General features: G+C 39.5%; 1 protein-coding gene across 1 annotated transcript in view; it reads right to left on the bottom strand.

Moving 5' to 3' along the window:
* Window positions 1-14,855, bottom strand: part of LOC135095125 (uncharacterized) — a 29,830-nt gene extending 14,975 nt beyond the window's left edge. The window contains exon 1 of the mRNA XM_063995887.1: window positions 14,659-14,855. Within this exon, the coding sequence (XP_063851957.1) occupies window positions 14,659-14,771 (113 nt within the window). The 5' untranslated portion in view covers window positions 14,772-14,855. The remainder of the gene's footprint in view (window positions 1-14,658) is intronic.
* Between the last annotated feature and the right edge of the window lie 11,271 nt (window positions 14,856-26,126).

Raw genomic sequence — 26,126 nt, forward strand, 5'->3', positions numbered from 1 at the left:
CACAGTTTCGGAGAACAATAGGAGGGACCCCATCAGGTCCATAAGCCTTCCGAGGGTTTAGGCCAGCGAGGGCATGGAAAACATCATTGCGAAGAATTTTAATACGTGGCATGAAGTAGTCAGAGGGTGGAGGAGAGGGAGGAACAAGCCCAGAATCGTCCAAGGTAGAGTTTTTAGCAAAGGTTTGAGCAAAGAGTTCAGCTTTAGAAATGTTAATGAAGGAGTTTTTTCGCTAGTTGGAGAACGGACTTGGCATGGTTCCGGGCAGAAATATAAAGTGCATGAGATTCTGGTGATGGAAGGCTTAAGTACCTTTTGTGGGCCACCTCTCTATCATGTATAGCACGAGAACAAGCTGTGTTAAACCAAGGTTTAGAAGGTTTAGGATGAGAAAAAGAGTGAGGAATGTACGCCTCCATGCCAGACACTATCACCTCTGTTATGCGCTCAGCACACAAAGACGGGTCTCTGACACGGAAGCAGTAGTCATTCCAAGGAAAATCAGCAAAATACCTCCTCAGGTCCCCTCAACTGGCAGAGGCAAAACGCCAGAGGCACCTTCGCTTAGGGGGATCCTGAGGAGGGATTGGAGCGATAGGACAAGATAAAGATATGAGATTGTGATCGGAGGAGCCCAACGGAGAAGAAAGGGTGACAGCATAAGCAGAAGGATTAGAGGTCAGGAAAAGGTCAAGAATGTTGGGCGTATCTCCAAGATGGTCAGGAATGCGAGTAGGGTGTTGCACCAATTGCTCTGAAATTGAGCTACTCAACGCAGAAGTGAAGACAGCCTACTGCACAATTCATCTCCTACAACAACGCATTGCCGACCTGGAACATGAAAACAAAAGCAGACCGCAAGACGCAGCTTCAAACGCTACAGCCTCAACTGAATGTCTCCTCTTAGGAGACACCAACACACAACGAGTCCTTCGCTCTGATCTGGGTGACAAGTGTATAGTGAAAACAATAGCGCACGCGAACATTGATCTGTTACGTAGCTGGGTAACTGAAAAATTACAAAGTGCTCCCTCTGAATGTGTGATTCTTGGAGGTGTGTACGATATCCATGAAGAGTTACCCGCTGAAATAATCCTTGATCACCTAGGCTCTTTAATTAGTGATCTCAAAGAAAAAAATAGCGAAATGAAAATTCATGTATGTCAGGTTGTGCCAGTGCCAGAACCACAGGAATTTCAAGCCAAAGTTAAATACTATAATGAGCGATTAATCGAGTGGGGAGAAGCGAATGGTGTTAACATTGTTAAAACAGCTCCAGAGTTTATTCTGGGGACTGGATATGTGGATGAATGGTGCTTTGACATAGAGAACAGAAAACCTTGCACATTAAATAGAATGGGTGTCATTAAGTTGCTAAGTGCTCTTGAAAAACAGTGTTCGGGGTTTCACTTATGTAAAAACTGGGCAAGTATCCAGAGGCAGCCAAATGTCTTCCTCAACACTCATGGAGACACGCACATTGGTGCCAGACCTCAGCTTCAACATATTCTCACCACATCTATCCCGCCTAACGCAGCCACTCACAAACCTCCACTGCTGCCCACTCCCCAGCACGCAACGTCAACATCGCCAAGAACACAGCCACACTCTTACGCAGCCACTCACAAACCTCCACTGCTGCCCACTCCCCAGCACGCAACGTCAACATCGCCAAGAACACAGCCACACTCTTACGCTGCAGCAGTAAATAGAAGTCCATCGCACAATGTGGATGCGGGCTGGGGAGAACGGTGGATGACAGGGAGTGCCGATGGCAGCTCCGGTAGATCTCCTGAGTTATTCGAGATTGATTTGGGCCGCCACGATATGGGATCCACTTCCATACATCCCCATGCACCTAATGTCACACATTACACTCACCACTATACACCATACGGCACGCTAGATGCACAACCCCAAATAATGCAACACACACAAAACGCTCATCCATACAGACCGCACCTTGGACGTTCATATACGAGTACACGTGACATTACGAACAACACGCAATCCAACACACCAATATACACATGTAACACACAACCCCGCGCACCACAAAATATACACCACACACAGCCTCGTGTACCACACTACAATCATTATGCACAATCCCATACACCACACAACGCACATTACACACAGCACCAAGTATCACACAATGCTCACAATACACAGCTCTTCAGACCTCATAGAAAATACAACTCACAGTCCCACACACTACACAGCACACACTACACACAGCCTTACACACCTCACAACACACACTACACTCGCCCACAAACATTGTACAACTTGCACCACACTGCACACACATCAACACGTGGGAGGTATAGTTATGGCTGTTACAATTGTGGTGAACACAACCATCGCCAAGATACATGTCGTTTTGACCACAGACTCAAATGTGAATTATGTCATAGATTAGGACATAAGCAGAAGTTGTGTCACCTTTACACCAAATAGGAACTCGGCGAAGAAGGTAGGGCCAGCATGTCTCCCAAACCAAGGAACAAAATAACAATTGCTCACATTAATGCCCAAAGCTTGTTAGGCTGCAAAGAGGAGATAGAGCTCCTTGTAAGGGAAAAGGAACTAGATGTACTATGTATTAGTGAGACATGGTTGTGTAACGATTTTCCTGACGATTATATATACATACCCGAATACAAAGTGTACAGATGCGACAAAGGTAGGGGAGGAGGTGTTTGTATATATATCAGAGATGTATTTACGGTAGTTCCACTCGAAATCGACATTGTAAGAGCGCAAGGTGTTGAGGACGTGTGGGTGACAGTGCAGAGCAGCAAGTTTCCCAGTGTTATAATTGGCTGCCTGTACCGACACCCAAAAGCTCGCTGTGAATCTTATGACTATATAACGGATGTTATTAGATATGTTAGCTTAAAAGATAAGCCATTTTATATTTTAGGAGATTTTAATGACAACGTTTTATGTGATAATAGTAAGATGAAGCAAATTATTTTTAACACCAAACTGACACAGGTAATTAGCAAACCCACGAGAATCACCCCCACTTCTGCCACCCTCATAGACTTAATAGTTACCAATAAGACTCAGTCCATATTACACACAGACACAATGCCGTGTCCTGTTGGCGACCACGAGCTCATCAGCGTGACTGTAAACTTAAAAAAGACAAAGCGTCCACCAGTAGTAAAAACATTTCGTGATCTAACATCTTACTCATCTGAAACAATATGCGATTTACTAAGTCAAGAAACTCAAACGTTGAATAATATATTCATAACAGACAATGTTGACACCCAAGTCAATATATTTACGAGCATTTTCAATAACTGTTTAAACAAGTGTGCTCCTCTCGTCACAAGAGAAGTGAGAAGGCCCTTCGCCCCCTGGATGAACGAGCACTTACGAGCACTGATGCACGAGCGAGATGCAGCACAAATAAATCTTAAAAATGACAGGTCTAACGTAAACCTACAGTCCACGTATAAGGAACTTAAAAAAGAAGTGAAAATGTCAATAAAAAAATCTAAATCAGAGTATTATAGCAACAAGCTTGAGAGCAACAGAGGGAATAGTGCTGCCACGTGGAAAATATTAAACCAGGTTATCTCCAAAGATATATGCAAAGCTACGCTAGAAATTGATAAAGATGAGGAAACACTGAGAAAGAAAGTGGAAAGTTTCAATAAATTTTTTGCTAATGTTGGGAAAATTACCTTTGAAAAAACACACCAAAATAGCGAGCATAATCAGAATGTGCCTGTACCCAACAACAATAACACCAGCGGTCCATCCTGTAGCATGTTTAGACCCCAACCAACTGATAGCAATACCATTATATTGATAATAAAACATTTAAAAAACACTTCTTCTTGTGGCTCTGATAATATCTCACTTCGATTTATAAAAGAATCACTGCCTATAATTATTCCGTATCTTACATGTATAATTAATTCGTCAATTGCAACAGGAAATTTCCCAGAATCTTGGAAACACGCTTTAGTAGTACCCATTTTTAAAACAGGAGACGCTATGGAACCGAAAAACTATAGACCCATATCACTTCTTCCAATTATCTCAAAAGTTCTTGAAAAGGTTATTGCTGCTCAACTCACCTCACACCTTGAAAGCAATCACCTCCTCAGTGATACGCAACATGGCTTCAGACCTAAGCTTTCTACAGAAAGCGCTCTGCTTACTCTGTCCAATTCACTATTCGACACTATTGACAGGAGAAACATTTCATTAGTAACGCTGTGTGACTTATCAAAAGCTTTCGACAGCGTTAATCATGAAATATTATTAAGGAAACTAAGAATGTTAAGAGTTGATTCCTTTTGGTTCCAAAGCTACCTTCTCAAAAGAACTCAGTCAGTCAAAATAGGTAAACATATTTCTAATAAACTTGAAGTTGCTTATGGTGTTCCTCAAGGATCAGTGCTTGGTCCAATATTGTTTTCTATATTTGTAAATGACCTCTCGCAGCACATCCCCGACTGCCAGGTCATACAGTACGCAGATGACACGCAGCTCATCCACACTGGAGAAGTAGCGAATATTCAAGATCTCGTTCACAAGGGAGAAGTGGCTCTGTCACAAGCTAAGGCATATTTTCACATGAATGGTTTGCTGCTCAACACGACAAAGACACAATGCATGTTTGTCGGCAGCAGAGGTCTTATATCTCAGATCCCACCTGACACGTGCCTACAAGTAGATCACATTAACATACTCCCCAGCAGTTCCCTTAAAAACTTGGGTGTATACTTTGATTCCCACATGACTTTTAATACTCATATCAAAAAAATAAATAAGAAAATTTTTAGCACAATTTTGAACATAAATAAGAGTAAGGACTGTTTTAATAGGAGGACTAGAACTACTCTCATGAACACGTTAGTGCTAAGCATAATTAATTATGGAATAAAGATTTGGGGAACTGCAAATATCACTCATACACAACAAGTGCAAAAACTCCAAAACTTTGCAGCGAAAGTTGCACTAGGCAACGGTGCTAAATTTGATCACGCTACACCTTTTTTAAGAGAATGTGGCTGGCTGAAAGTACACCAAAAATACAAATACGAATTAGGTATCATTATGTACAACATTACTCATGGTAATATTCCTACCTATTTATTCCCCATGCCGAAAGTGAGTGAGGTGTGTAGTGTCCCCACCAGACAACAGCACAACATGTATGAACCAAAGACTAACACCTGTACTGGAGCGAGATCACTACTGGCTGCTGGACCAAGATTCTGGAACAGCCTTCCTCCTCATATAAGGAATGCACCCTCCATTAGAACTTATAAAAAATTACTGCACACTTATCTATTCAACAAACAATTCAGTGTGTAAACCACCAACACAACTTTCTTACATGGACTTTTATACTTCGCAATGTGAGGGGCAAATTTAACTTATTATAGGCTGACTTACGATTTTTAATCTTTTATTTGTAGCTATTTTATTTTTATCTGTTATTTTACTTACATTTTATTCTTTGTATTTTACATTTTAGCATCTATTTTAACCATAATTCTATCTTCGTAATAACGTGCACCAGTCATGAGATGGTGTGAAGACAATATGTAGATTATGTATCAGAGTGGACATGACTGCACTCAAATTGCATGTCTTAATCTGTTATATGTACGTAAGAATAACCATTGTATAATGGAATAAATATCTGAAATATCTCCGTTGTGCTCCTCCGATCACAATCTCATATCTGTATCTTGTACTATCGCTCCAATTCCTCCTCAGGATCCCCTAAAGTGGAGGTGCCTCTGAGATTTTGCCTCTGTTTGTTGGGGAGGACCTGAGGAGGTATTTTGCTGATTTTTCTTGGAATGACTACTGCTTCCGTGTCAGAGACCCGTCTCTGTGTACTGAGCGCATAGCAGAGGTGATAGTGTCTGGCATGGAGGTCTACATTCCTCACTTTTCTCGACCTAAACCTTCCAAATCTTGGATTATCACAGCCTCATCTCGTGCTATACATGATAGAGAGGTTGGCCCACAAAAAGTACTTGAACCTTCCATCATCAGAATCTCATGCACTTTATATTTTTGCCCGAAACCATGCCAAGTCTGTTCTCCAAGCCAAAAACTTCTTCATTAATAGAAAGTGTCAAAATCTTTCAAGATCTAATTCCCCTTGTGACTTCTGGCATCAAGCCAAAAATATCTTCAATAATTTTGCTTCCCCTTCTTTCCAAAACATGACGGTGTAAACAATTATTCTTGGATATTGCTCCTGCATTGTGCCCACTTTATGCATTTTGAAGAAGGCTGAGGTATGCATAAGACGGCTTACAAGTGCATGAACACAGATAGGTTGTGTGGGAAGTAGAGACGAGGTGAGGGCACAGGAGACTTAGTCATATTTTAAGGCACAAAGTTGAAGCCTTTACTGAAACCCCCCACGACCAGCGGCCACTGATTTGCGCATGCACAGTAGCCACCCAAGCCGTTGCCATGACAACTATAAAGGCAACGAGCAAAACAGAGAATGCATACCACACAAAATGACCAGAGAAAGTCTTAAGACTCGTAAATCAGACTTACAAAACAAATGCTGAGAGATGGGAATATCCAACGTATGGGTGTGTAAAGATCAGTTAACTGACATGATTCTTGAGATTTCTGAATCACCACCTGCCCCAAATGTTGTACACACTGCACAACCCTCACCTGTCGCCATTCAGCAACCACCCAGCTCCTCCGCTGGCACTTCCATACTCCACACCGAAATAACTCAGCTCCAGAATACCCTCACCACCTGCAGTCAGTCACCCTACAATGATTCCACTACTCATCCACTAATGTTGGGCTTGAATGCTACTCACCAGCCTTCCCTGAATGGTACAGATCAGCTATCACACAGCATTGACATCTCTCAGCCTCCATCTCAAATAAACACTGACGCATCACTTCAGAATAATAATGTCTCCCTTCCGCTACCAACTTTACTGACAGTCAGTCATCAAACAGCCATGACGATACTCAACATCAACCCGAAACGGAGGTGTCTCATGTAGTATCTGGATTGTACGATGACATATGGCTAACACCTTCCACACCAGACAGCCTAGTGCCGAATCTCTCTCAGAGACAGACACCCACGTCGCCGGGCATGGAGCTACCAGAAATTTCCTCTCAAGTTTCCTGCCCGACGTCCCCCCATCCAGGACTTCTGGCCCTAGTACCACTCGCGTCTCAACTACAGATAAAGAAACACACGATGAAATTAAGAAAATGAAAAAAATGCATAGAATTTATAATGTCAAAGTTGGAGACAAAAGACTTAGAAATGGAATTGCTAACAACAGAAATAAAAGCTGCTTTTAATACCATTGAGATCTTGCAAAAACGAGTTAATGATCTAGAGATGAAAAACAAAGATGAGAAAATAAGTAGTGGCTCCACAGCCATCACAAATTGTCTACTGTTAGGAGACACCAGTGTCCAGCAGGTGTTGCCATCTGACTCAGCAAAAAACTGTACTGTCAGGACTATTACTATGGGTAATACTGACCAACTAAGGAATTAGGTCACACAAGCTGTCTCGAGTCCCTTCTGTCTGTGTGTTGTACTGTGGATTTGATGATATTTGTGATAATATAGATTCTGATGTAATATTGGATAATTTAGGATCTTTGGTAAGTGACTCAAATATAAATGTAGTAACATGGAAATTTATATATGTGACATTGTACCAGCTCAGGTGTTGCAGGAAACAAATGATAAAATAATGCAGTACAATGAGGAATAGTTAGATGGGCAGAGGCAAATGGTGTAATTGTTGTAAATACATCACCTGTGTTTACACTTGGTACCGGTGATGTTGATGAAATGTGTTTTAATATTGCTAGTGACACTACAACTCACATTTTTAATAGACTTGGTGTAATAAGACTGGACATCATTGATAAACAGTGTCCTGAATTCCAGCTTTGCTCTAAGTGGAGTGAGAACAAGCGAGTTCCCTCGTTTACTGTTCATACTAAGCAAAAAAAAAAAAAAAAAAAAAAAAAAAAAAAAAAAAAAAAAAATCTGTCCACCCAAAAACCAGTAAACACCAGCACACCAGCACACCAGCACACCAGCTCCCATCATAAGGCACCATTGTCAACTGATCAGAATGAAGCCAATGTCTCCTCTCAGTACTTCCATATGAAAACACCTAACCAATACCCAACGCTCACTACCTCTCAGGAAGGAACACCGTTCACCCCTGCAGGTGGGGAGCATGTGCATCGCCCCCAACCTACACCAGCAGTTCTCACTCCTAGGCCCCGTTTTATTCCCAGTTTCCTCCCCCTCCTGCTTCCCATTCTTCCCCTGAAACCTACGCCCGCATCGCCTCGACCCCAGCAGTGAGGCCTCACCAAGGTGTTGGAGGACCACTTCCCACTCGTGGGGTGGCTCAACACAGATCAAATGTAACAAGGCCACGTCTTTCACATCCTGGACAACGACTAGTCTCTAATTCCCGTGAGAGACACACAGTTCCCCACTACACACATTACAACCATGCAAAACATGTGGGTAACTATTCTAATAGTTCTTACCATGTATCAGAAAAGAGGATGCTATAACTGTGGGGAATTTAATTACATACAAAAAAAAAAAAAATGTAGATTTGACCATAAACTCCAGTGCCAACAATGCCATTCCCTGGGACATAAAAAACAAACTTTGTAGTTACTATTGTTGAAATCTTGGCGATGACGAACCTGCCGCTGTGAACTCAAAGGATTCGCTAATTGTTGAACATATTGATGCACAATCATTGATATCAAGTTTAGATGAAGTAAAGTTATTGTTAACCGATAGAAGCATTGATGCTTTGTGTGTGAGTGAGACATGGCTGCATGCTGACACTCCAGATGGTTATGTTCACACTGATGGATATTTGGTATTTAGATGTGACAATGGACGAGGAGGTAGTGTCTGCATGTATGTAAAGAGTACTTTAAATCCTTCTCTCAGTATACTAGGTGTGCCAGGACAGGTAGGAGTGGAAGACGTATGGGTTCAGATGCAATGCAGGAAGCTGCCTGCCATTGTCATTGGATGTGTGTATCGACACCCTAAAGCTTTAGCCTCATCCTTTGACTACATACAGGAGGTTTTCAAGGTGGTATGACTGCGTGGCACAAGTGTTTTTTATCTTGGGTGATTTTAATGATGATATGATATGTAAAAGGAAACAGAATTAGCAAGATAATAAGAGATAACAAGTTGATTCAAATTATTGATAAACCCACAAGAAGAACCTCACATTGAGCTACTCTATTGGATCTTATTATCACTAATAAACTTGAGATAGTTTTATCTCATGACATGGTCCCTCAAGTAATTGCAGATCATGATCTCGTGTACGTCGTTATAAATGTAAAAAAACCTCGCAAAATACCGGTGATAAAAACTTTCCATGATCTGAAGCACTGTGATAAAGACACTTTTTGTTTGCTGCTTTTATACAATGTGCATTGTATCAATATTTTTTTTTTTTTTTTTTTTTTTAACTGACGACGTTAACAAATAAGTGTATATTTTTAATGAGGTTTTTAGTTTTTCTCTTGATATGTGTGCCCCTGTTGTGACTAAAGCTGTGAGAGGCACACCAGCACCATGGATGAGTGGCGATGTTCGTGAGGCAATGGAGGACCGTAATAAGTTACAAAGAGAGTTAAAAGTCGGTACAAATAACGTTGGACTGAGGGAATGTTATAAAGCTGCTAAAACGTGTGTAAAAGCACTCATTAATAGCTCTAAGGCAGAGCATTACCAAGGTCGTCTAAAAGATTGTAAAGGAAATATCTCTGCAACTTGGAAAGTTATTGGGGAAATTATTTCTAATCACAAAAACAAACATGATACTCACAGTTTTGCTAACGTAAATGAAAAAAGTCGATGAGTTCAATAAATTCTTTTCAAATGTTGGGGAGTCTACTTTCAGACGTTCTCAGGAAGAACTAGGAAGTGAAGGGGTAGTAGTCACTCCTCACCGCCCTCAAGTAAATACCATTAAAGTGAACTCTGCTTTTAGACCTGAGCCCGTGGACGCTGACACCCTCATCTTAATCGTTAAAGACCTCAATGCAACCAACTCCATCGGGTCGGACGGAATAGCATTAAAGTTTCTCCGGGATGCGCTCTGTGTCATTGTCCTCTCCTCACCTGTATCATCAACACGTCCCTGGTGACTGGCGTGTTCCCCGAGTCATGGAAACATGCACTGGTTGTCCCTCTGTATAAAAATGGTGATTCCGATGTTGTAACTACAGACCTGTATCTATATTACCAATTGTGTCTAAAAATACTCAAGAAAGTTGTTGCCACACAACTATCAAACTACTTAGAAACCAACAATCTACTTTCTAACAGTCAGCATGGCTTTCGTCCCAAGCTGTCAACGGAAACAGCTCATACATACGAAAATATGGACAGCAAGAAAATTTTGATGTTAACCTTATGTGACCTCTCAAAAGCGTTTGATTCAGTGAACCATAATACCCTTCTAGATAAATGTTCTTTATTAAATATTGATGAGTTTTGGTTTAATTAATGACTATTTAAATAACACAAGTATGTCAGTTCGCCTAGATAATCATACATCTAAAAAGACAAGTATTGAGTATGGGGTCCCGCAAGGTTCAGTTCTTGGTACAATCTTATTTAATATATATATATTTAATATATATTTATCTGCAAAATGTTAATTGTTTCTTTGCACAGTATGCTGGCGATACGCAGTTCTTACAGTCTGGGACGATTCAAAATCTTGATCAACTCATTAAGGACACCGAGGAAACTCTGGCACAGTGTAGAAGATTTTATCTAAACAATGGTCTCATGTTTAATTCTTCCAAGACTCAGTGTATTTTTATAGGTAATCGCCAGCTTTTATCTCACACTCCCCCAAACACGACTGTGAATTTTAATGGAAATGTAATACATCCAAGCACGTGAAAAACAGGAGTTTACTTGGATAGTTGCTTGCTTTTTGACGTCCATATTAATGAACTGAAAAGGAAAGTGATGGGTATTTTAATGTATGTAAGTGGAATTAATGAAAACCTAGATAAGGATAACAGGATTATAGTACAATTAATGAAAACCTAGATAAGGATAACAGGATCATGGTTATACATGCCCTTGTATTAAGCTTAATTAACTGTTGTATTAGAATACGGGGTATTACAAATGACACATTAATGTCTAGTGTGTAAAAGTTACAGAATTTTGCAGTAAGGGTTGCCATAGGTGGAGTTAAGAAATATGTGTCTCCATTTTGTAAATAACTCCAATGGCTACGAATAAAGCAGAAACATGTGTTAGAAGTGGCTCCAACAATATTTAAGATTTTACGAGGGTTTTATCCAAAATGGTTTTTATCTCTATGGAACAGGCAAGCTATCACCAGTAGCGTCACAAGACACAGGCACAGGTTGCTTGTACCGTGCACCTGCACACACTCTAGTGATAGACGCATAGAGCCAGAGTGTGGAAGTCTCTCCCGCTCTCCCTCACACAGGAAACATCTATAATGTCTTTTAAGGCTGAACTTATAAAAAAAAAAAAAAAAAAAAAAAAAAAAAAAAAAAAAATATATATATATATATATATATATATATATATATATATATATATATATATATATATATATATATATATATATATATATATATATATATATATATATATACTCGTATATATATATAGTTAGGTTTGTTTTATCTTCATGTTTTTATTTGAAGTATACCTGTATATGTACGTTAACTTAGCATTTTGTGCTGCATCTATTATAGACGAGTGTTCCACGATTGTATTGTATTTATATTATTACATATCACCGGTATTTAATCAAATTTGTATACTTGACTACTTGTAAAATGTGTAAGAATCACTTTGGTGGATAATAAACAAACTAATTCAATCTAATCTAATCTAATCCTTCTGTCCTTTATTACAACCAGAAAGCACCACTGCTATCACATCTATTTCTAAAGCTGAACTCTTCGCTCAAACCTTTGCTAAAAACTCTACCTTGGACGATTCAGGGCTTGTTCCTTTCTCTCTTCCACCCTTTGACTATTTCATGCTACCTATTAAAATTCTTCGCAATGATGTTTTCCATGCCCTCGCTGGCCTAAACCCTCGAAAGGCTTATGGTCCTGATGGGGTCCCTCCTATTGTTCTCACAAACTGTGCCTCCGTGCTTGCACCTTGCCTAGTCAAACTCTTTCAACTCTGTCTGTCAACATCTACCTTTCCTTCTTGCTGGAAGTTTCCCTACAGTCAGTCTGTTTCTAAAAAGGGTAACCGTTCTAATCCCTTAAACTACCGTCCTACTGGTTTAATTTCCTGCCTATCTAAAGTTTTTGAATCTATTCTCAACAGGAAGATTCTTAATCATATATCAATTCACAACCTTCTATCTGATCACCAGTATGGGTTCTGTCAAGGCCGCTCCACTGGTGATCTTCTGGCTTTCCTTAGTAAGTCTTGGTCATCCTCTTTTAGAGATTTTAGTGAAACCTTTGCTGTTGCCTTGGATATATCAAAAGCTTTTGATAGAGTCTGGCACAAAGCTTTGATTTCCAAACTACTCTCCTACAGCTTCTATCCTTCTCTCTGTAACTTCATCTCAAGTTTCAACAGTGGTGTTCCTCAGGGTTCTGTCCTGTTACCCACTCTCTTCTTATTATTCGTCAATGACCTTCTAATTCAAACTTCTTGTCCTATCCACTCATAAGCTGATGATACCACCCTGTACTTTTCTACGTCTTTTCATAGACGTCCAACCCTTCAGGAAGTAAACATTTCACGCAGGGAAGCCACAGAACGCCTGACTTGTGATCTTTCTAAAATTTCTGATTGGGGCAGAGCAAACTTGGTATTCTTCAATGCCTCAAAAACCCAATTCCTGCATCTATCAACTCAACACAACCTTCCAGACAACTCTTCTTCAATGACACTCAACTGTCCCCCTCTTCTACACTGAACATCCTCGGTCTGTCCTTTACATATAATCTGAACTGGAAACTTCACATCTCATCTCTAGCTAAAACAGCTTCTATGAAGTTAGGTGTTCTGAGACGTCTCCGCCAGTTTTTCTCACCCCCCCAGCTGCTAACTCTGTACAAGGGCCTTATCCGTCCATGTATGGAGTATGCTTCACATGTCTGTGGGGGGTTCCACTCATACCGCTCTTCTTGACAGGGTGGAATCAAAAGCTTTTCGTCTCCTCTCTTCCAACTGACTGTCTTCAGCCTATCTCTCACCGCCGCAATGTTGCATCTCTAGCTATCTTCTACTTCTATTTTCATGCTAACTGCATTCCCTCTCTTCCTCTTGCGGCCTCGCTGCACAAGACTTTCTTCTTTCTCTCACCCCTATTCTGTCCACCTCTTTAATGCAAGAGTTAACCAGTATTCTCAATAATTCATCCCTTTCTCTGGTAAACTCTGGAACTCCCTGCCTGCGTTTGTATTTCTATCTTCCTATGACTTGAATTCCTTTAAGAGGGAGGTTTCAAGAGCTATTCTTCAATTTTTGACTACCGCTTCGGACCCTACTCAGGGACCGGCATCTCAGTGGGTTTTTTTTTCTTTTTGTTGCCCTTGGGCGGTGTCCCTCTTACATAAATAAATAAATAAATAAACATATATATATATATATATATATATATATATATATATATATATATATATATATATATATATATATATATATATATATACACAATGAAGATGATCTCGAGTGAACCTGCTAAAAACAATTAATTACAATTTCTTGTCTCTTTGTAGATAAAAATACAATCAAAACCACCATCTATCTGATTACACTTTTTTTTCCCCATGTCTCTTCCCAAGCACTGGTACTTCAACAAATTGGTGGTGGAATAAAGTTCCTAGAAATTTCCTACTTGAAGGTAATGCTGATATGTTAGCCTGCATCCCTAGGCAATTGTGGGTATCTCAAGGACAGATTTTAAAGCATAACCTCAAATCTTGTCCGATATATGGGGATGTGAAGATACTTTGGATTATCTAGATAGCTCTATAATATGAATGTCCTTTGAATGTGAATGACATAGTCAGGCTGAAGTGGCACCCTGTCCCCATCGACCCTAGCAATACCTGCAGACCAAGGGACTGTGAGGTCCGTGGAGACATTCCTCAGAGGGAATAAATGTGTGGATGATAAACAAGCTGATTCCCCTCAAGTTATTCAAAGCGTTGAAAAATTATCTCATGTACGAGGGCACAGTTAGACGGCAATACAAAAAAAAAAAAATAAATAAATAAATAAATAAAAAATAAAAAAAATAAAATAAAATAAAATAAATGAAAAAAAAAAGAAAAAAAAAAGAGGTATTATGAAACATTACTTCTGAAACCATTCACATGAAAGATAGGAAATACAAAAGCAGGTACATTTCATAGTTTGCCAGTAAAAGGAATGAAAGATTTGAAACACTGCTTAAGTCTCGTATTAAGGAGGCGAGAAAAAAATAGAAAGCCATGTGCAGAGATGCCGCGGGAGGAGAAAAGCATGCAATCAACAAAATTTGAAGAGGAGTTAGCATGAGAGTACTCAGCTTTCATTCTTAATAACAAACGGCAACGCAAATCTTTCCAGAACACTTACTCATGGAGAATATTGAGTGCTTCCTCCATCAGTTCCTCGGTGATTGGTGAGGCTGTATTGAAAGTGATGATGACGGTCTGGCTACAAGCTTCATGATGAACCTTCATGATCATTTCCCTCGTCCTTTCATCGACCGGAAACCGCCACCTCACATTATTGTTGCTGCAAAACAGAACAATCAATCCAGATCTTCGTTACTTTGGTGTCTTAATTAGTTGTCGAAAATTTACTGTATTTCCAACAAAACTTCATATAACTCAGTGATGAATAAGTTGTTATTACACTTTTATTTTAATTGCATAATATAATATATATAGACCATCTATGATCCCGATCCTCATAGTATTGGCACGTTTTGCATTATAAACAACCGCGTGAACACGTCGAAAATAATCAGTAATATCGTTAGACTTCGTGCTGGATTCCTGTACAGGACGCAGACATTAGTTATAGCTACTGATCCTTTTATATATATATATATATATATATATATATATATATATATATATATATATATATATATATATATATATATATATATATATATATATATATATATATATATATATATATATTTTATGTAGGAGGGACACTGACCGAAGGCAACAAAAATCCGATAATAAAAAAAAAAATGCCCACTGAAATGCCAGTCCCATAAAAAGGGTCCAAAGCGGTAGTCAAAAATTGGTGGATAAATGTCTTGAAACCTCCCTCTTGAAGGAATTCAAGTCATAGGAAGGTGGAAATACAGAAGCAGGCAGGGAGTTCCACAGTTTACCAGAGAAAGGGACGAATGATTGAGAATACTGGTTAACTCTTGCGTTAGAGAGGTGGACAGAATAGGGGTGAGAGAAAGAAGAAAGTCTTGTGCAGCAAGGCTGCGGGAGGAGAGAAGGCATGCAGTTAGCATGAAAATAGTGGTAGAAGACAGCTAGATATGCAACATTGCGGCGGTGGGAGAGAGGCTGAAGACAGTCAGTTAGAGGAGAGGAGTTAATGAGACGTAAAGCTTTTGATTCCACCCTGTCCAGAAGAGCGGTATGAGTGGAACCCCACCAGACATGTGAAGCATACTCCATACATGGACGGATAAGGCCCTTGTACGGAGTTAGCAGCGGGGGGGGGGGGCGGTGAGAAAAACTGGCGGAGACGTCTCAGAACACCTAACTTCATAGAAGTTAGTCTTACTTTTAGTCTTACTTTTAGTCTTACTTTTAATCCTTTTCTCTCGTCTACGAGATTTACGAGCAGCAATGTATCATCAATGCCCCAGTTCTTCCCTCTCATTGGGCTGCACTCCATCATCGTGGGAGTAAGGAGGGTGAGAAAAGGCTATTGGCCATATTATTAAATTCCCTCTCCCCCTTCTCGTTCCCTTACCCTTCCCTTGGCCGTTTGTGGTATTATTAACCTCCCCCATCCTCAGGGGATTTTTTAAAATGCAGGGCAGGATAGAGTAGAAAAGTGTTGACTTCGTGGGGTGAGAGATAAGACACCTTCACCTTTCCCACATATATTTTTGGAAACAATACACTTTTTGATTTTTTTAAATTTTTTTATAGAAGGTAATGCATTTATAAATGTGAAAAAAAGGAACGATATAACATTTCAAACTTTGCTTAAATGGATATATTTGTAATATTTCTGGAGGCGTTGGTGTTCCCATGTAAATGTAAACATACCCCACAGCTATGCAGTCTCCCACTGCCAGTATGAGTTACCAGAGAGAGAGAGAGAGAGAGAGAGAGAGAGAGAGAGATGCCTATCTAGAGACGTAAACGTGATCATATCTCGATCTTGCAGAGAGAGAGAGAGAGAGAGAGAGAGAGAGAGAGAGAGACTGTAGGGAACACCATACTAGACAATGGTGTGCAGCTCCTCAAAGAGCACACACACACACACACACACACACACACACACACACACACACACACACACTGCCTGTAAAAGTGAGCATGTCTTGCCAGCAGTGTGTGTGGCAAAGCGTGATAGAGAGCGTGACTGGTGAACATTATATAGTGGTGTATATAAATGCATAAATCACGCAGCGTGGCATAACTGGCAACTCATACCGGTATGCCTAGCTAGCCTCCGGGATCCCCTCACCTCCGCGAGTGATTTTCAAGGTCACCGACATATCTCTGATTTTTCATTTGCTATTTACTTGTAGATCATCAACTTTATGAATTAGTTTACATTATATGAGTAGCCGTGTACGGTAAGGGGCCAAGCGCCAACTATCGTGAAATGGAGTGCGATTCTATATCTATATTAGCGAAATCTATAATCTATATTAGCGAAAATGTAAGCGAAAAATGCATTCCTTGTCTTATTTCTCAGAATTATTAGTTTGAAAAGGTTACCAACCCCGGGCACGGGAAGCGGACGGAGTTGATCTCAATTATTCCAGCCCTTCGGATGAGGTAGGGGACGAGACAGGGAAGGGGGAATTTATACAGCCGTATATGTGGGCCCTATGGCAGCAGTAACGTTATGTAAATCACGCACCAAGCAGGTTTGTTTACAACCGCCAAGTTATCGACTTACTTGTTGCTCTTAATAATAGTCTAGAATTCTTAGAAATATTCAAAATTAATTCACAAACATATACTGCCACTTAAAGAGCGACATCTTGTTATGCTTGATTAAAAATAATGCTGCTACATTTAGGAAAGCCGCTACTCTTGCGGCATTTCTACTACTAGGAGTAACTTTTACTCTGAGAGTAAAAGTTACTTTTAGGAACAACTAGGAGCGAAGTTGAGAATAAAAGCACTTCTAGGAGTGGTCCTAGGAGTACTCCTAGGAAGCTTTATTAATAATAATAGAGCATCGTCGAGGTAGACTGAGGTGGCCTTCCACTGCAGCCCCACCAGCACCTTCTCCATAAGGTGCTTGAAGCACCCCTATGGCGTTGCACAGTCCGAAAGGCATCACATGGAATTGCCACAACCCCTGGCCGAAGGAGAACGCCGTTTACTGCTTACATTATGTAACACGATTTTTGTCTTTGACAAGCAAATGTTATTTTCCAACTCTTTTTATTGCTAAACATTAGAAAATGTTCATTATTCCTATCAAACCTTGTGGGTTTTTAAACGATTTTTTGCCCAAAATAGCTAAATTGTACCATTTTTGCCTTTCTTGGACAGAAAAAAAAAATGACACAAATGACAAGAAATAAAACTAATTTTATTATTAAAAATTAACAGTTTTCTTGATTAGCGTGAATAAAACAAATCACTTTCATGTATGATCCCCCAAATTTAGTCTCCCATCATGTTCATTGAAGGATCCCTAATATCTCTGTTTAAAGTTCATTATATATTGGTGGAAGCGCTCTCCTTGTTCCTCTGAATGTGGTCCCATATTCTCCTTGAAGTTGTCGAGGTGAGCATCTAGGATGTATACCTTCAACGACATTCTGCAACCTATCTCACCATAGCTTTTCACTAAAAGCTTCAACCAATTCCACATAGTTATCAGCCTTGTTGTTACCAAGAAAGCCCTGTACTATAGCAATGAAACACTACCAAACTTTTTTCTCCTTTTCTGTAGAAATACTGAGCACTCCATAAGTTTCCTTACTTGTGGTCCAATGAAGATACCAGTTTTCACCTTTGCCTCTGAAAACTTAGGAAAGAAGTCTTGAAGATATTTGAAGACAATAGTTACAGGTCAAGACATGTAACAAACTGTTTCATGAGACCCAGTTTGATGTGCAGTTAGTGTGCAGTGAGGCGGTGAATCCTTTTGAGGATTCATTAATGGCTAATATTTGATACTGTGTACTTCCACTGTAGTGTCAGTCATTGGTGACTTGCTACTTATTTCTGATAGTTGACTTTTTTTTGGAGGAGCTGGTACAGAAAGATCAGCACTGTGTGGTACTGGTGCAATGGAAGATGGAATGTCTTGATAAAAAACAACAGGTGCATTTTTCCCAGATCAGCATTTGGAATGATCCACTATGCAGAAAAGCAGTCAGTTCAGTGATCAGTAGGTTCACGCCATATTCTAGGAATAGCAAATTTCATGGCTCTGTTTTTTCCCTTTATATCATCCTGTAAAAGAACAATATGAGTTTCTGTTAAACTTATTTTATTTTTCTTCTTAATTCTTGGATTTTACTCTTGTAAAACTAACAGCTATTTTACCTTATAGTGTTCTCTTACAATGCTCACAAGCAAAATGAGGTGCGCAGGTCTTGTCGTGTTCCCCAACTGGCACAGCAAAATATGCTTTGTAAGATTCACACATTTTTCCAGATGCTGGCACAGAGAACCTCTTTGCTCTTGTCTTGATGAATTGACCACATATGTAGCAGAATGCATTTGGAGAATGATTGCAGCCTCTTGATGGCATTTCCCCTCTTGTGATGTGTCTTCTCAGGCAGCCAAAGCAGAACTGATTGGTGGTCTGCAAGCCCCTAATTTTATATTGTCAAGCAGTACTCTAGAATATTCTTAGTATTTCTAGAATGCGTTCCAGAATGTTCTCAATCTTTCTATAATATTCTTGAACCTACTTTAGAATATTCTGAATCATTGTAGAAAATTCTTCTAAATTCTTGAAAATTTTTGATACTTCTACATATTTCTACCATATTCTAGAACGTTCTAGAATATTCCGGAAATGTTTACATTGAATAGAATGCTCAAAAATGTTCTGGAAACTTCTGAAAGTGTTTGGTAGAACATTCTGGAAGATTGGAGACTACTGAAATGTAAGCAAATTCTTCCAAATATCAGAAATTTCTCGCTAGATCTGATCAATTCAAGAATGATCTTATTTAAATTAAGAATCTTTGTCATGTTATTTTGCCAATCCACCCTGAAAAGGAACACGTTTTCTTAGTGTCCCTGTGTTCCGTTTTTCCTTCTAAACATATTTTTATTCTTAAGTATAAGTTAGTATAAGGCATATTTACTCATCTTATATCATGCCTAAAACTCCTTCATTAACAGAAAATGTCAAAACCTTTCAAGATCTAACTCCCCTCGTGATTTCTGGCATCTAGCCAAAAATATCTCCAATAACTTTGCTTCTTCTTCTTTCCCTCCTCTATTTCAACCAGTTGGCACGACTGCTATCACGTCTATTTCTAAAGCTGAACTCTTCGCTCATACCTTTGCTAAAAACTCTACCTTGGACGATTCTGGGCTTGTTCCTCCCTCTCCTCCACTCGCTGACTACTTCATGCCACGTATTAAAATTCCTCGCAATGATGTTTTAAAACCCTCGGAAGGCTTATGGACCTGATGGGGTCCCTCCTATTGTTCTACGAAACTGTGCCTCCGTGCTTGCACCTTGCCTAGTCAAACTCTTTCAGCTCTGTCTGTCAACATCTACCTTTCCTTCTTGCTGGAAGTTTGCCTACATTCAACCTGTTCCTAAAAAGGGTGACCGTTCTAATCCCTCAAACTACCGTCCTATTGCTTTAATTTCCTGCCTATCTAAAGTTTTTGAATCTATCCTCAACAGGAAGATTCTTAAACATCTATCACTTCACAACCTTCTATCTGATCGCCAGTATGGGTTCCATCAAGGCCGCTCTACTGGTGATCTGGCTTTCCTTACTGAATCTTGGTCATCCTCTTTTAGAGATTTTGGTGAAACTTTTGCTGTTGCCATGGACATATCAAAAGCTTTTGATAAAGTCTGGCACAAAGCTTTGATTTCCAAACTACCCTACTACGGTTTCTATCCTTCTCTCTGTAACTTCATCTCAAGTTTCCTTTCTGACCGTTCTATTGCTGCTGTCGTAGACGGTCATTGTTCTTCTCCTAAATCTATTAACAGTGGTGTTTCTCAGGGTCTGTCCTGTCACCCACTTTCTTCTTATTATTCATTAATGATCTTCTAAACCAAACTTCTTGTCCAATCCACTCCTACGCTGATGATACCACCCTGCACTTTTCCACGCCTTTTCATAGACGTGCAACCCTTCAGGAGGTAAACATATCACGCAGGGAAGCCACAGAACGCTTGACTTCTGATCTTTCTAAAATTTCTGATTGGGGCAGAACAAACTGTGTATTGTTCAATGCCTCAAAAACTCAATTCCTCCATCTATCAACTCGACACAACCTCCCAGACAACTATCCCCTCTTCTTCAGTGACACTCAACTGTCCCCCTCTTCTACACTGAACATCCTCGGTCTGTCCTTTACTTATAATCTGAACTGGAAACTTCACATCTCATCTCTAGCTAAAACAGCTTCTATGAAGTTAGGCGTTCTGAGACGTCTCCGCCAGTTTTTCTCACCCTCCCCAGCTGCTAGCTCTGTACAAGGGACTTATCCGTCCATGTATGGAGTATGCTTCACATGTCTGGGGGTGTTCTACTCATACTGCTCTTCTAGACAGGGTGGAATCAAAAGCTTTTCGTCTCATCAACTCCTCTCCTCTAACTGACTGTCTTCAGCCTCTCTCTCACCGCCGCAATGTTGTATATCTAGCTGTCTTCTACCGCTATTTTCATGCTAACTGCTCTTCTGATCTTGCTAGCTGCATGCCTCCCCTCCTTCCGCGGCCTCGCTGCACAAGACTTTCTTCTTTCTCTCACCCCTATTCTGTCCACCTCTCTAACGCAAGAGTTAACCAGTATTCTCAATCATTCATTCCTTTCTCTGGTAAACTATGGAACTCCTTGCCTGCTTCTGTATTTCCACCTTCCTATGACTTGAATTCCTTCAAGAGGGAGGTTTCAAGACACTTATTCATCAATTTTTGACCACTGCTTTGACCCTTTTATGGGACTGGCATTTCAGTGGGTAAGTTTTTTATTTTTTTTTATTGGATTTTTGTTGCCCTAGGCCAGTGTCCTTCCTACATAAAAAAAAAAAAAAAAAAAAAAAAAATATATATATATATATATATATATATATATATATATATATATATATATATATATATATATATATATATATATATATATATATATATATATATATATATGACACTAACCCATAAGAGGTACAACAACATGCATAAAACAAAACAAACCTATAAGGTGAAGCAAAAACATTGGAATAGTTAAATGCCTTCTGAGAAGGTGAAACGTTGCACAAGTAATAAATGTAGAAAGAAACTCCTATATGTTCTTGCTCACCTGTTTTATATATATATATATATATATATATATATATATATATATATATATATATATATATATATATATATATATATATATATATATATATATATATATATATATATATATATATATATATATATATATATATATATATATATATATATATATATATATATATATATATATATATATATATATATATATATATATATATATATATATATATATATATATATATATATATATATATATATATATATATAAATATATATATATACTGTTATGTTGCACAGAGAGTTTTTAAAAAATTTTATATGTTTATTCCAGAATGTATACAAACCAGGAAAGCTGGGAGGGTAGATAGGATGTTAGATATGTAAATTGGAGACTGAGATCCCGGAGTGAGGAGACAGGAAAAAGGGAAGGAGTCTGTTGAGCTGATGTACCCCTTGAGGAGGAAGGAGAGTTGATAGTGAACATCATCCTGTTCGTGTGAGGTTACCAGGGGAAAGAGAAGATCAGAGCGATTTCAGGAGTCTCCTAAAGTGTGGTAGAATGGCCCTAGGTATACACAGTGTAGGAAAGGCCGACTCCAAGATTCCTTTATTTATAGCTGAGGCAGAGGAGCTAGCTGGAAACACTGGACCTGCCATGGAGGATTTGTGATACCAAAGGATGACCTAGGCTCTGCTGAGACTGCCAATTGAAACCCTAGCGGAGGACTGGTTAGGGTACTCGTTAGGCCCCTATCCCACCACTCCAGGGCCAGGACTGGTGGGGGTGAATGGAGCAGCCGACAAACGTTCCAAGAGGTTGGATCTCGAAAGGATTTAAGGGCATGACAGTGTCGAGGTGGTGAATCCTCCCAGCGGGTCACCGCAGTAACGAGCAGTGGAGACATTATGAACTCAGAAATGAACATTAACCCAATATCCGTATTTTTATATATATTTATTTATTGCTTATGTTTTTTTTTTTTTTCTCTTGCATATTGTTAGTATGATTTTGTTTATATTACGTAAAGGTCAGTGGACACGAGAGATTTTCAGCTTCAGCCGTGTATCGTGGCTCTTTACACAAAATGGGAGACTTATATTCACTTTCAATAAAAAATTTCTCATGTTCCCTCACCTTGGTGTTTTGAAAAACGCGCTTTACGGGCCTTAATTACGCAGTCGCAGGAAGCTCACTACAGTGTCAATATAGGGTTAATAATAATACCAGAACCAGGCCGAGAAGGATGTTATTTAGATGCAGGAAGAGTAGATAGGGACAAGGAGGATCCTACAAGAATTAAGTAGTAATGGTGGCCAAATACAGCAAGGAGTAATATTACTTCCGACTTTCTACCCAAGCGACCATGTTCGCACTCCTTCTGCCCGTGACCTACATACAGACAAGACGTCGGTGGTTGTCCTCCGAGTTACGCGGTCGGGACACCCACTGCCAGGATATGGGTTATATCTCGCCAATGAGTATAAGAGAGTTGAATAGAGGAGAAGAAACGACGAGGGGAGGAGACCACGAGGCGACCAGGCCCATGGGGAGACGCAGTCACCCCAGGTCATCCCAGAAGTTGCAAGGTGACCCCACACCATCCCACAAGTCCTTGAAGGAAAGCCAGGCCTAGTCTTGCGGACTCCACCCCTCTATAACACCATCACCTCTACTCCTGCTACACTGGCCCTGCCAGGTAGTTAAGGCCACGTAGTCCCAACCACACACCTCACCTGGACCCCTGCCTGCCTCCATCTGCTGACCCAGACATCTTCCAAACATAAAAGTAAGATGAGCACTACTGAATCCTTAGTTTTGTTAGCTAGCTAGTTTAATTAGGTGTCATTTGGTGTAGATAGGAATCTGCCTTGGTCTGCCTTTTTTTTTTTTTTCTGTTAACCTTGCTGTGACTGTGTTGGTATATTTTTCTTAAGCTGTGGTTGACTTTGAGAGTGCCAATAAAGTGTTTATTTTCTTTTTTTTTTTTCTTCTTTTTCATTATTTAATTAGGTGTCATTTGGTGTAGATAGGAATCTGCCTTGGTCTGCGTTTTTTTTTATTTATTTATTTTTTTTTATTTATTTATTTTTTTTTTTGTGTGTGTTAACCTTGCTGTGACTGTGTTGGAAAAATTTTCTTAAGCTGTGGTTGACTTCGAGAGTGCCAATAAAGTGTTTATTTTCTTTTTTTTTTTTCCTTTTTCACTTGAACCAGTGCTTTTTTTTTCTCTCGGTATTTAACTAAAAATTATTTCAGCTTTAATTTTATATATTTTATATATTTGTTTATTTATTTTTCTATTAAATATGTGATCAGGAATCTGGCCCAGTACAACAAGGCAATGTTGTATCAGTCTCAATAGTTACTTTTATTATATATATATATATATATATATATATATATATATATATATATATATATATATATATATATATATATATATATATATATATATATATATATATATATATTCATCCCACGTGTACTATGGCCAGCCAGTCCTTCACCTCTCAAGGGATTTTCACACCCACTTCCAGTCCTTAGGGATAACACCTGCATACATGTTTGTCTTCCCTCCTGGTCATTTCTACTCCTTCTCTACCTCAAGGATACTTTACACCCACTTCCAGTCATTAGGGATAACACTTGCGTTTGTTCCCCTTCTCTACCTCTCAAGGGAATTTCACACCCACTTCCTGTCCTTAGCTCAAATAAATACAGCCCGCATTTAGCGAGCTCAATGTAACGGTGTCACATAATTAATAATAATATGTACTATAATGCCTTGCCTGATTAGCAATATAAGTGTATGTATACATATATATATATATACTTATATGCATAAGTGTAGATAGTGGGTGTTGGCGGATAAGGGTGGAACGGATATGATCACGCCACCCTACGTCACACACACACCATGGAACTTTCCATACTCCTTTTATTGCCATTGGTAAGTAATCGGTAGTACCTACATTATAGTATCTAAGTATTCTCCATAGTTAATCTCTCCCTAATGTATTTTGGCATGTATTACTCTTAGCTATAAGTAGCTTTTCCCTTGCCTTATTTATGTCATTAGAGAGTTATAATTATGAATATATTCATGTACTGTGAGTGCGGTCAACCCGCCCCTATTTCTACTGTCAGCACTTTTTGAAGGCGCTAAGCCGGCTCCGGCAGTCTCTTGCCAGGGTGTAACGCTGTACCACTCAGAGGACATCAGTTGTCCCGTACGCGCCACACCCTTCTCCAGAACTCTGTACATATATCTAAATATACCTATTTTTATACGTTCACCTTTTGACATTCACCTGAAAACCACAAAAACTCACCAAGAGTGACTTTACCTATTATACAAGGGTAAGAAACTAATGAACAGTGTCCAGCGGTAATTAATAATTCAAAACCACTCTGGAACATTTGGTGGCAGCTTAATGAGATACGAACAACTAACTCCAGTGCCAAGTGCAACAACAATAAACAGTGGTTGAAAGTGAAGTTGTGAACGGACACAGTGAATGGAGAAAGCGGCAAACAGTGGCAGGGTAGTGAGGAGAGTAGAGGAGCGAGCCGGCATTGTTTACAGAACTTACGCTGACACACCAAAATACTCGCACCCGGCCAAGAGCGACGCACCTAACGGTCTCGCCTTACTCACCCAGCCTGCCACTCCCAAGATTCACTTCTCCTTGTTATAAAAAAAAAAAAAAAAAAAAGAGGAGACTTAAAAGACTCAGGGAGAAACCTAACAATTATTTTGGTTTCCCCTCGGTCTAATTACTCGTCGTAGATTCTCGGCGAAGACATCATCGGCGCAGACATTCCCGGCGCAGACCAACACATCTCCCAACTGCAGGAATCCTGCAGGATTCTACAAGTACTCTATTATCCTAAGAGGTGCCATGGCGCTTAACCAGCTGAAAATTTAATTTTACTTTTCTTGCTAAAAATGGAGAAGAATAATTCCACATGGCCTTTAGCTAGGACATTAAAATTGTATCTTGATGAAAATGGTATCGTTAGAATGGCTGAAATCATGGTAAAGGGACAAAGGACTCTTAGAATTATCAATAAATTAATTCCGCTGGAGTGCTCTCTCAAGCCTACCCCAAACAACTCTGTTTAGGTCAGCAGACCCGGAAGGTTGCCTCAGGTTTGGGAGAGTGCAGATTCAGGGGAGCGGATCAGGCCACCCCGAGTAACATCTCAAAGGTCTTGGGATAGGTGGAGGAATTCAGGTAATACCCAGTCCCAGGATGTGGAAATTTCTACTGGTGTCACGCATAATATCAATGCCTTATTGGTTTATGATGCGATCTGTATATAAATTGTGAAGTTATATTAAAGGCTAATAAAGATTAATATAATACAA

The sequence above is a fragment of the Scylla paramamosain genome, chromosome 47 (genome assembly GCF_035594125.1).
Source record: "Scylla paramamosain isolate STU-SP2022 chromosome 47, ASM3559412v1, whole genome shotgun sequence".
NCBI classification, from domain to species: domain Eukaryota; kingdom Metazoa; phylum Arthropoda; class Malacostraca; order Decapoda; family Portunidae; genus Scylla; species Scylla paramamosain.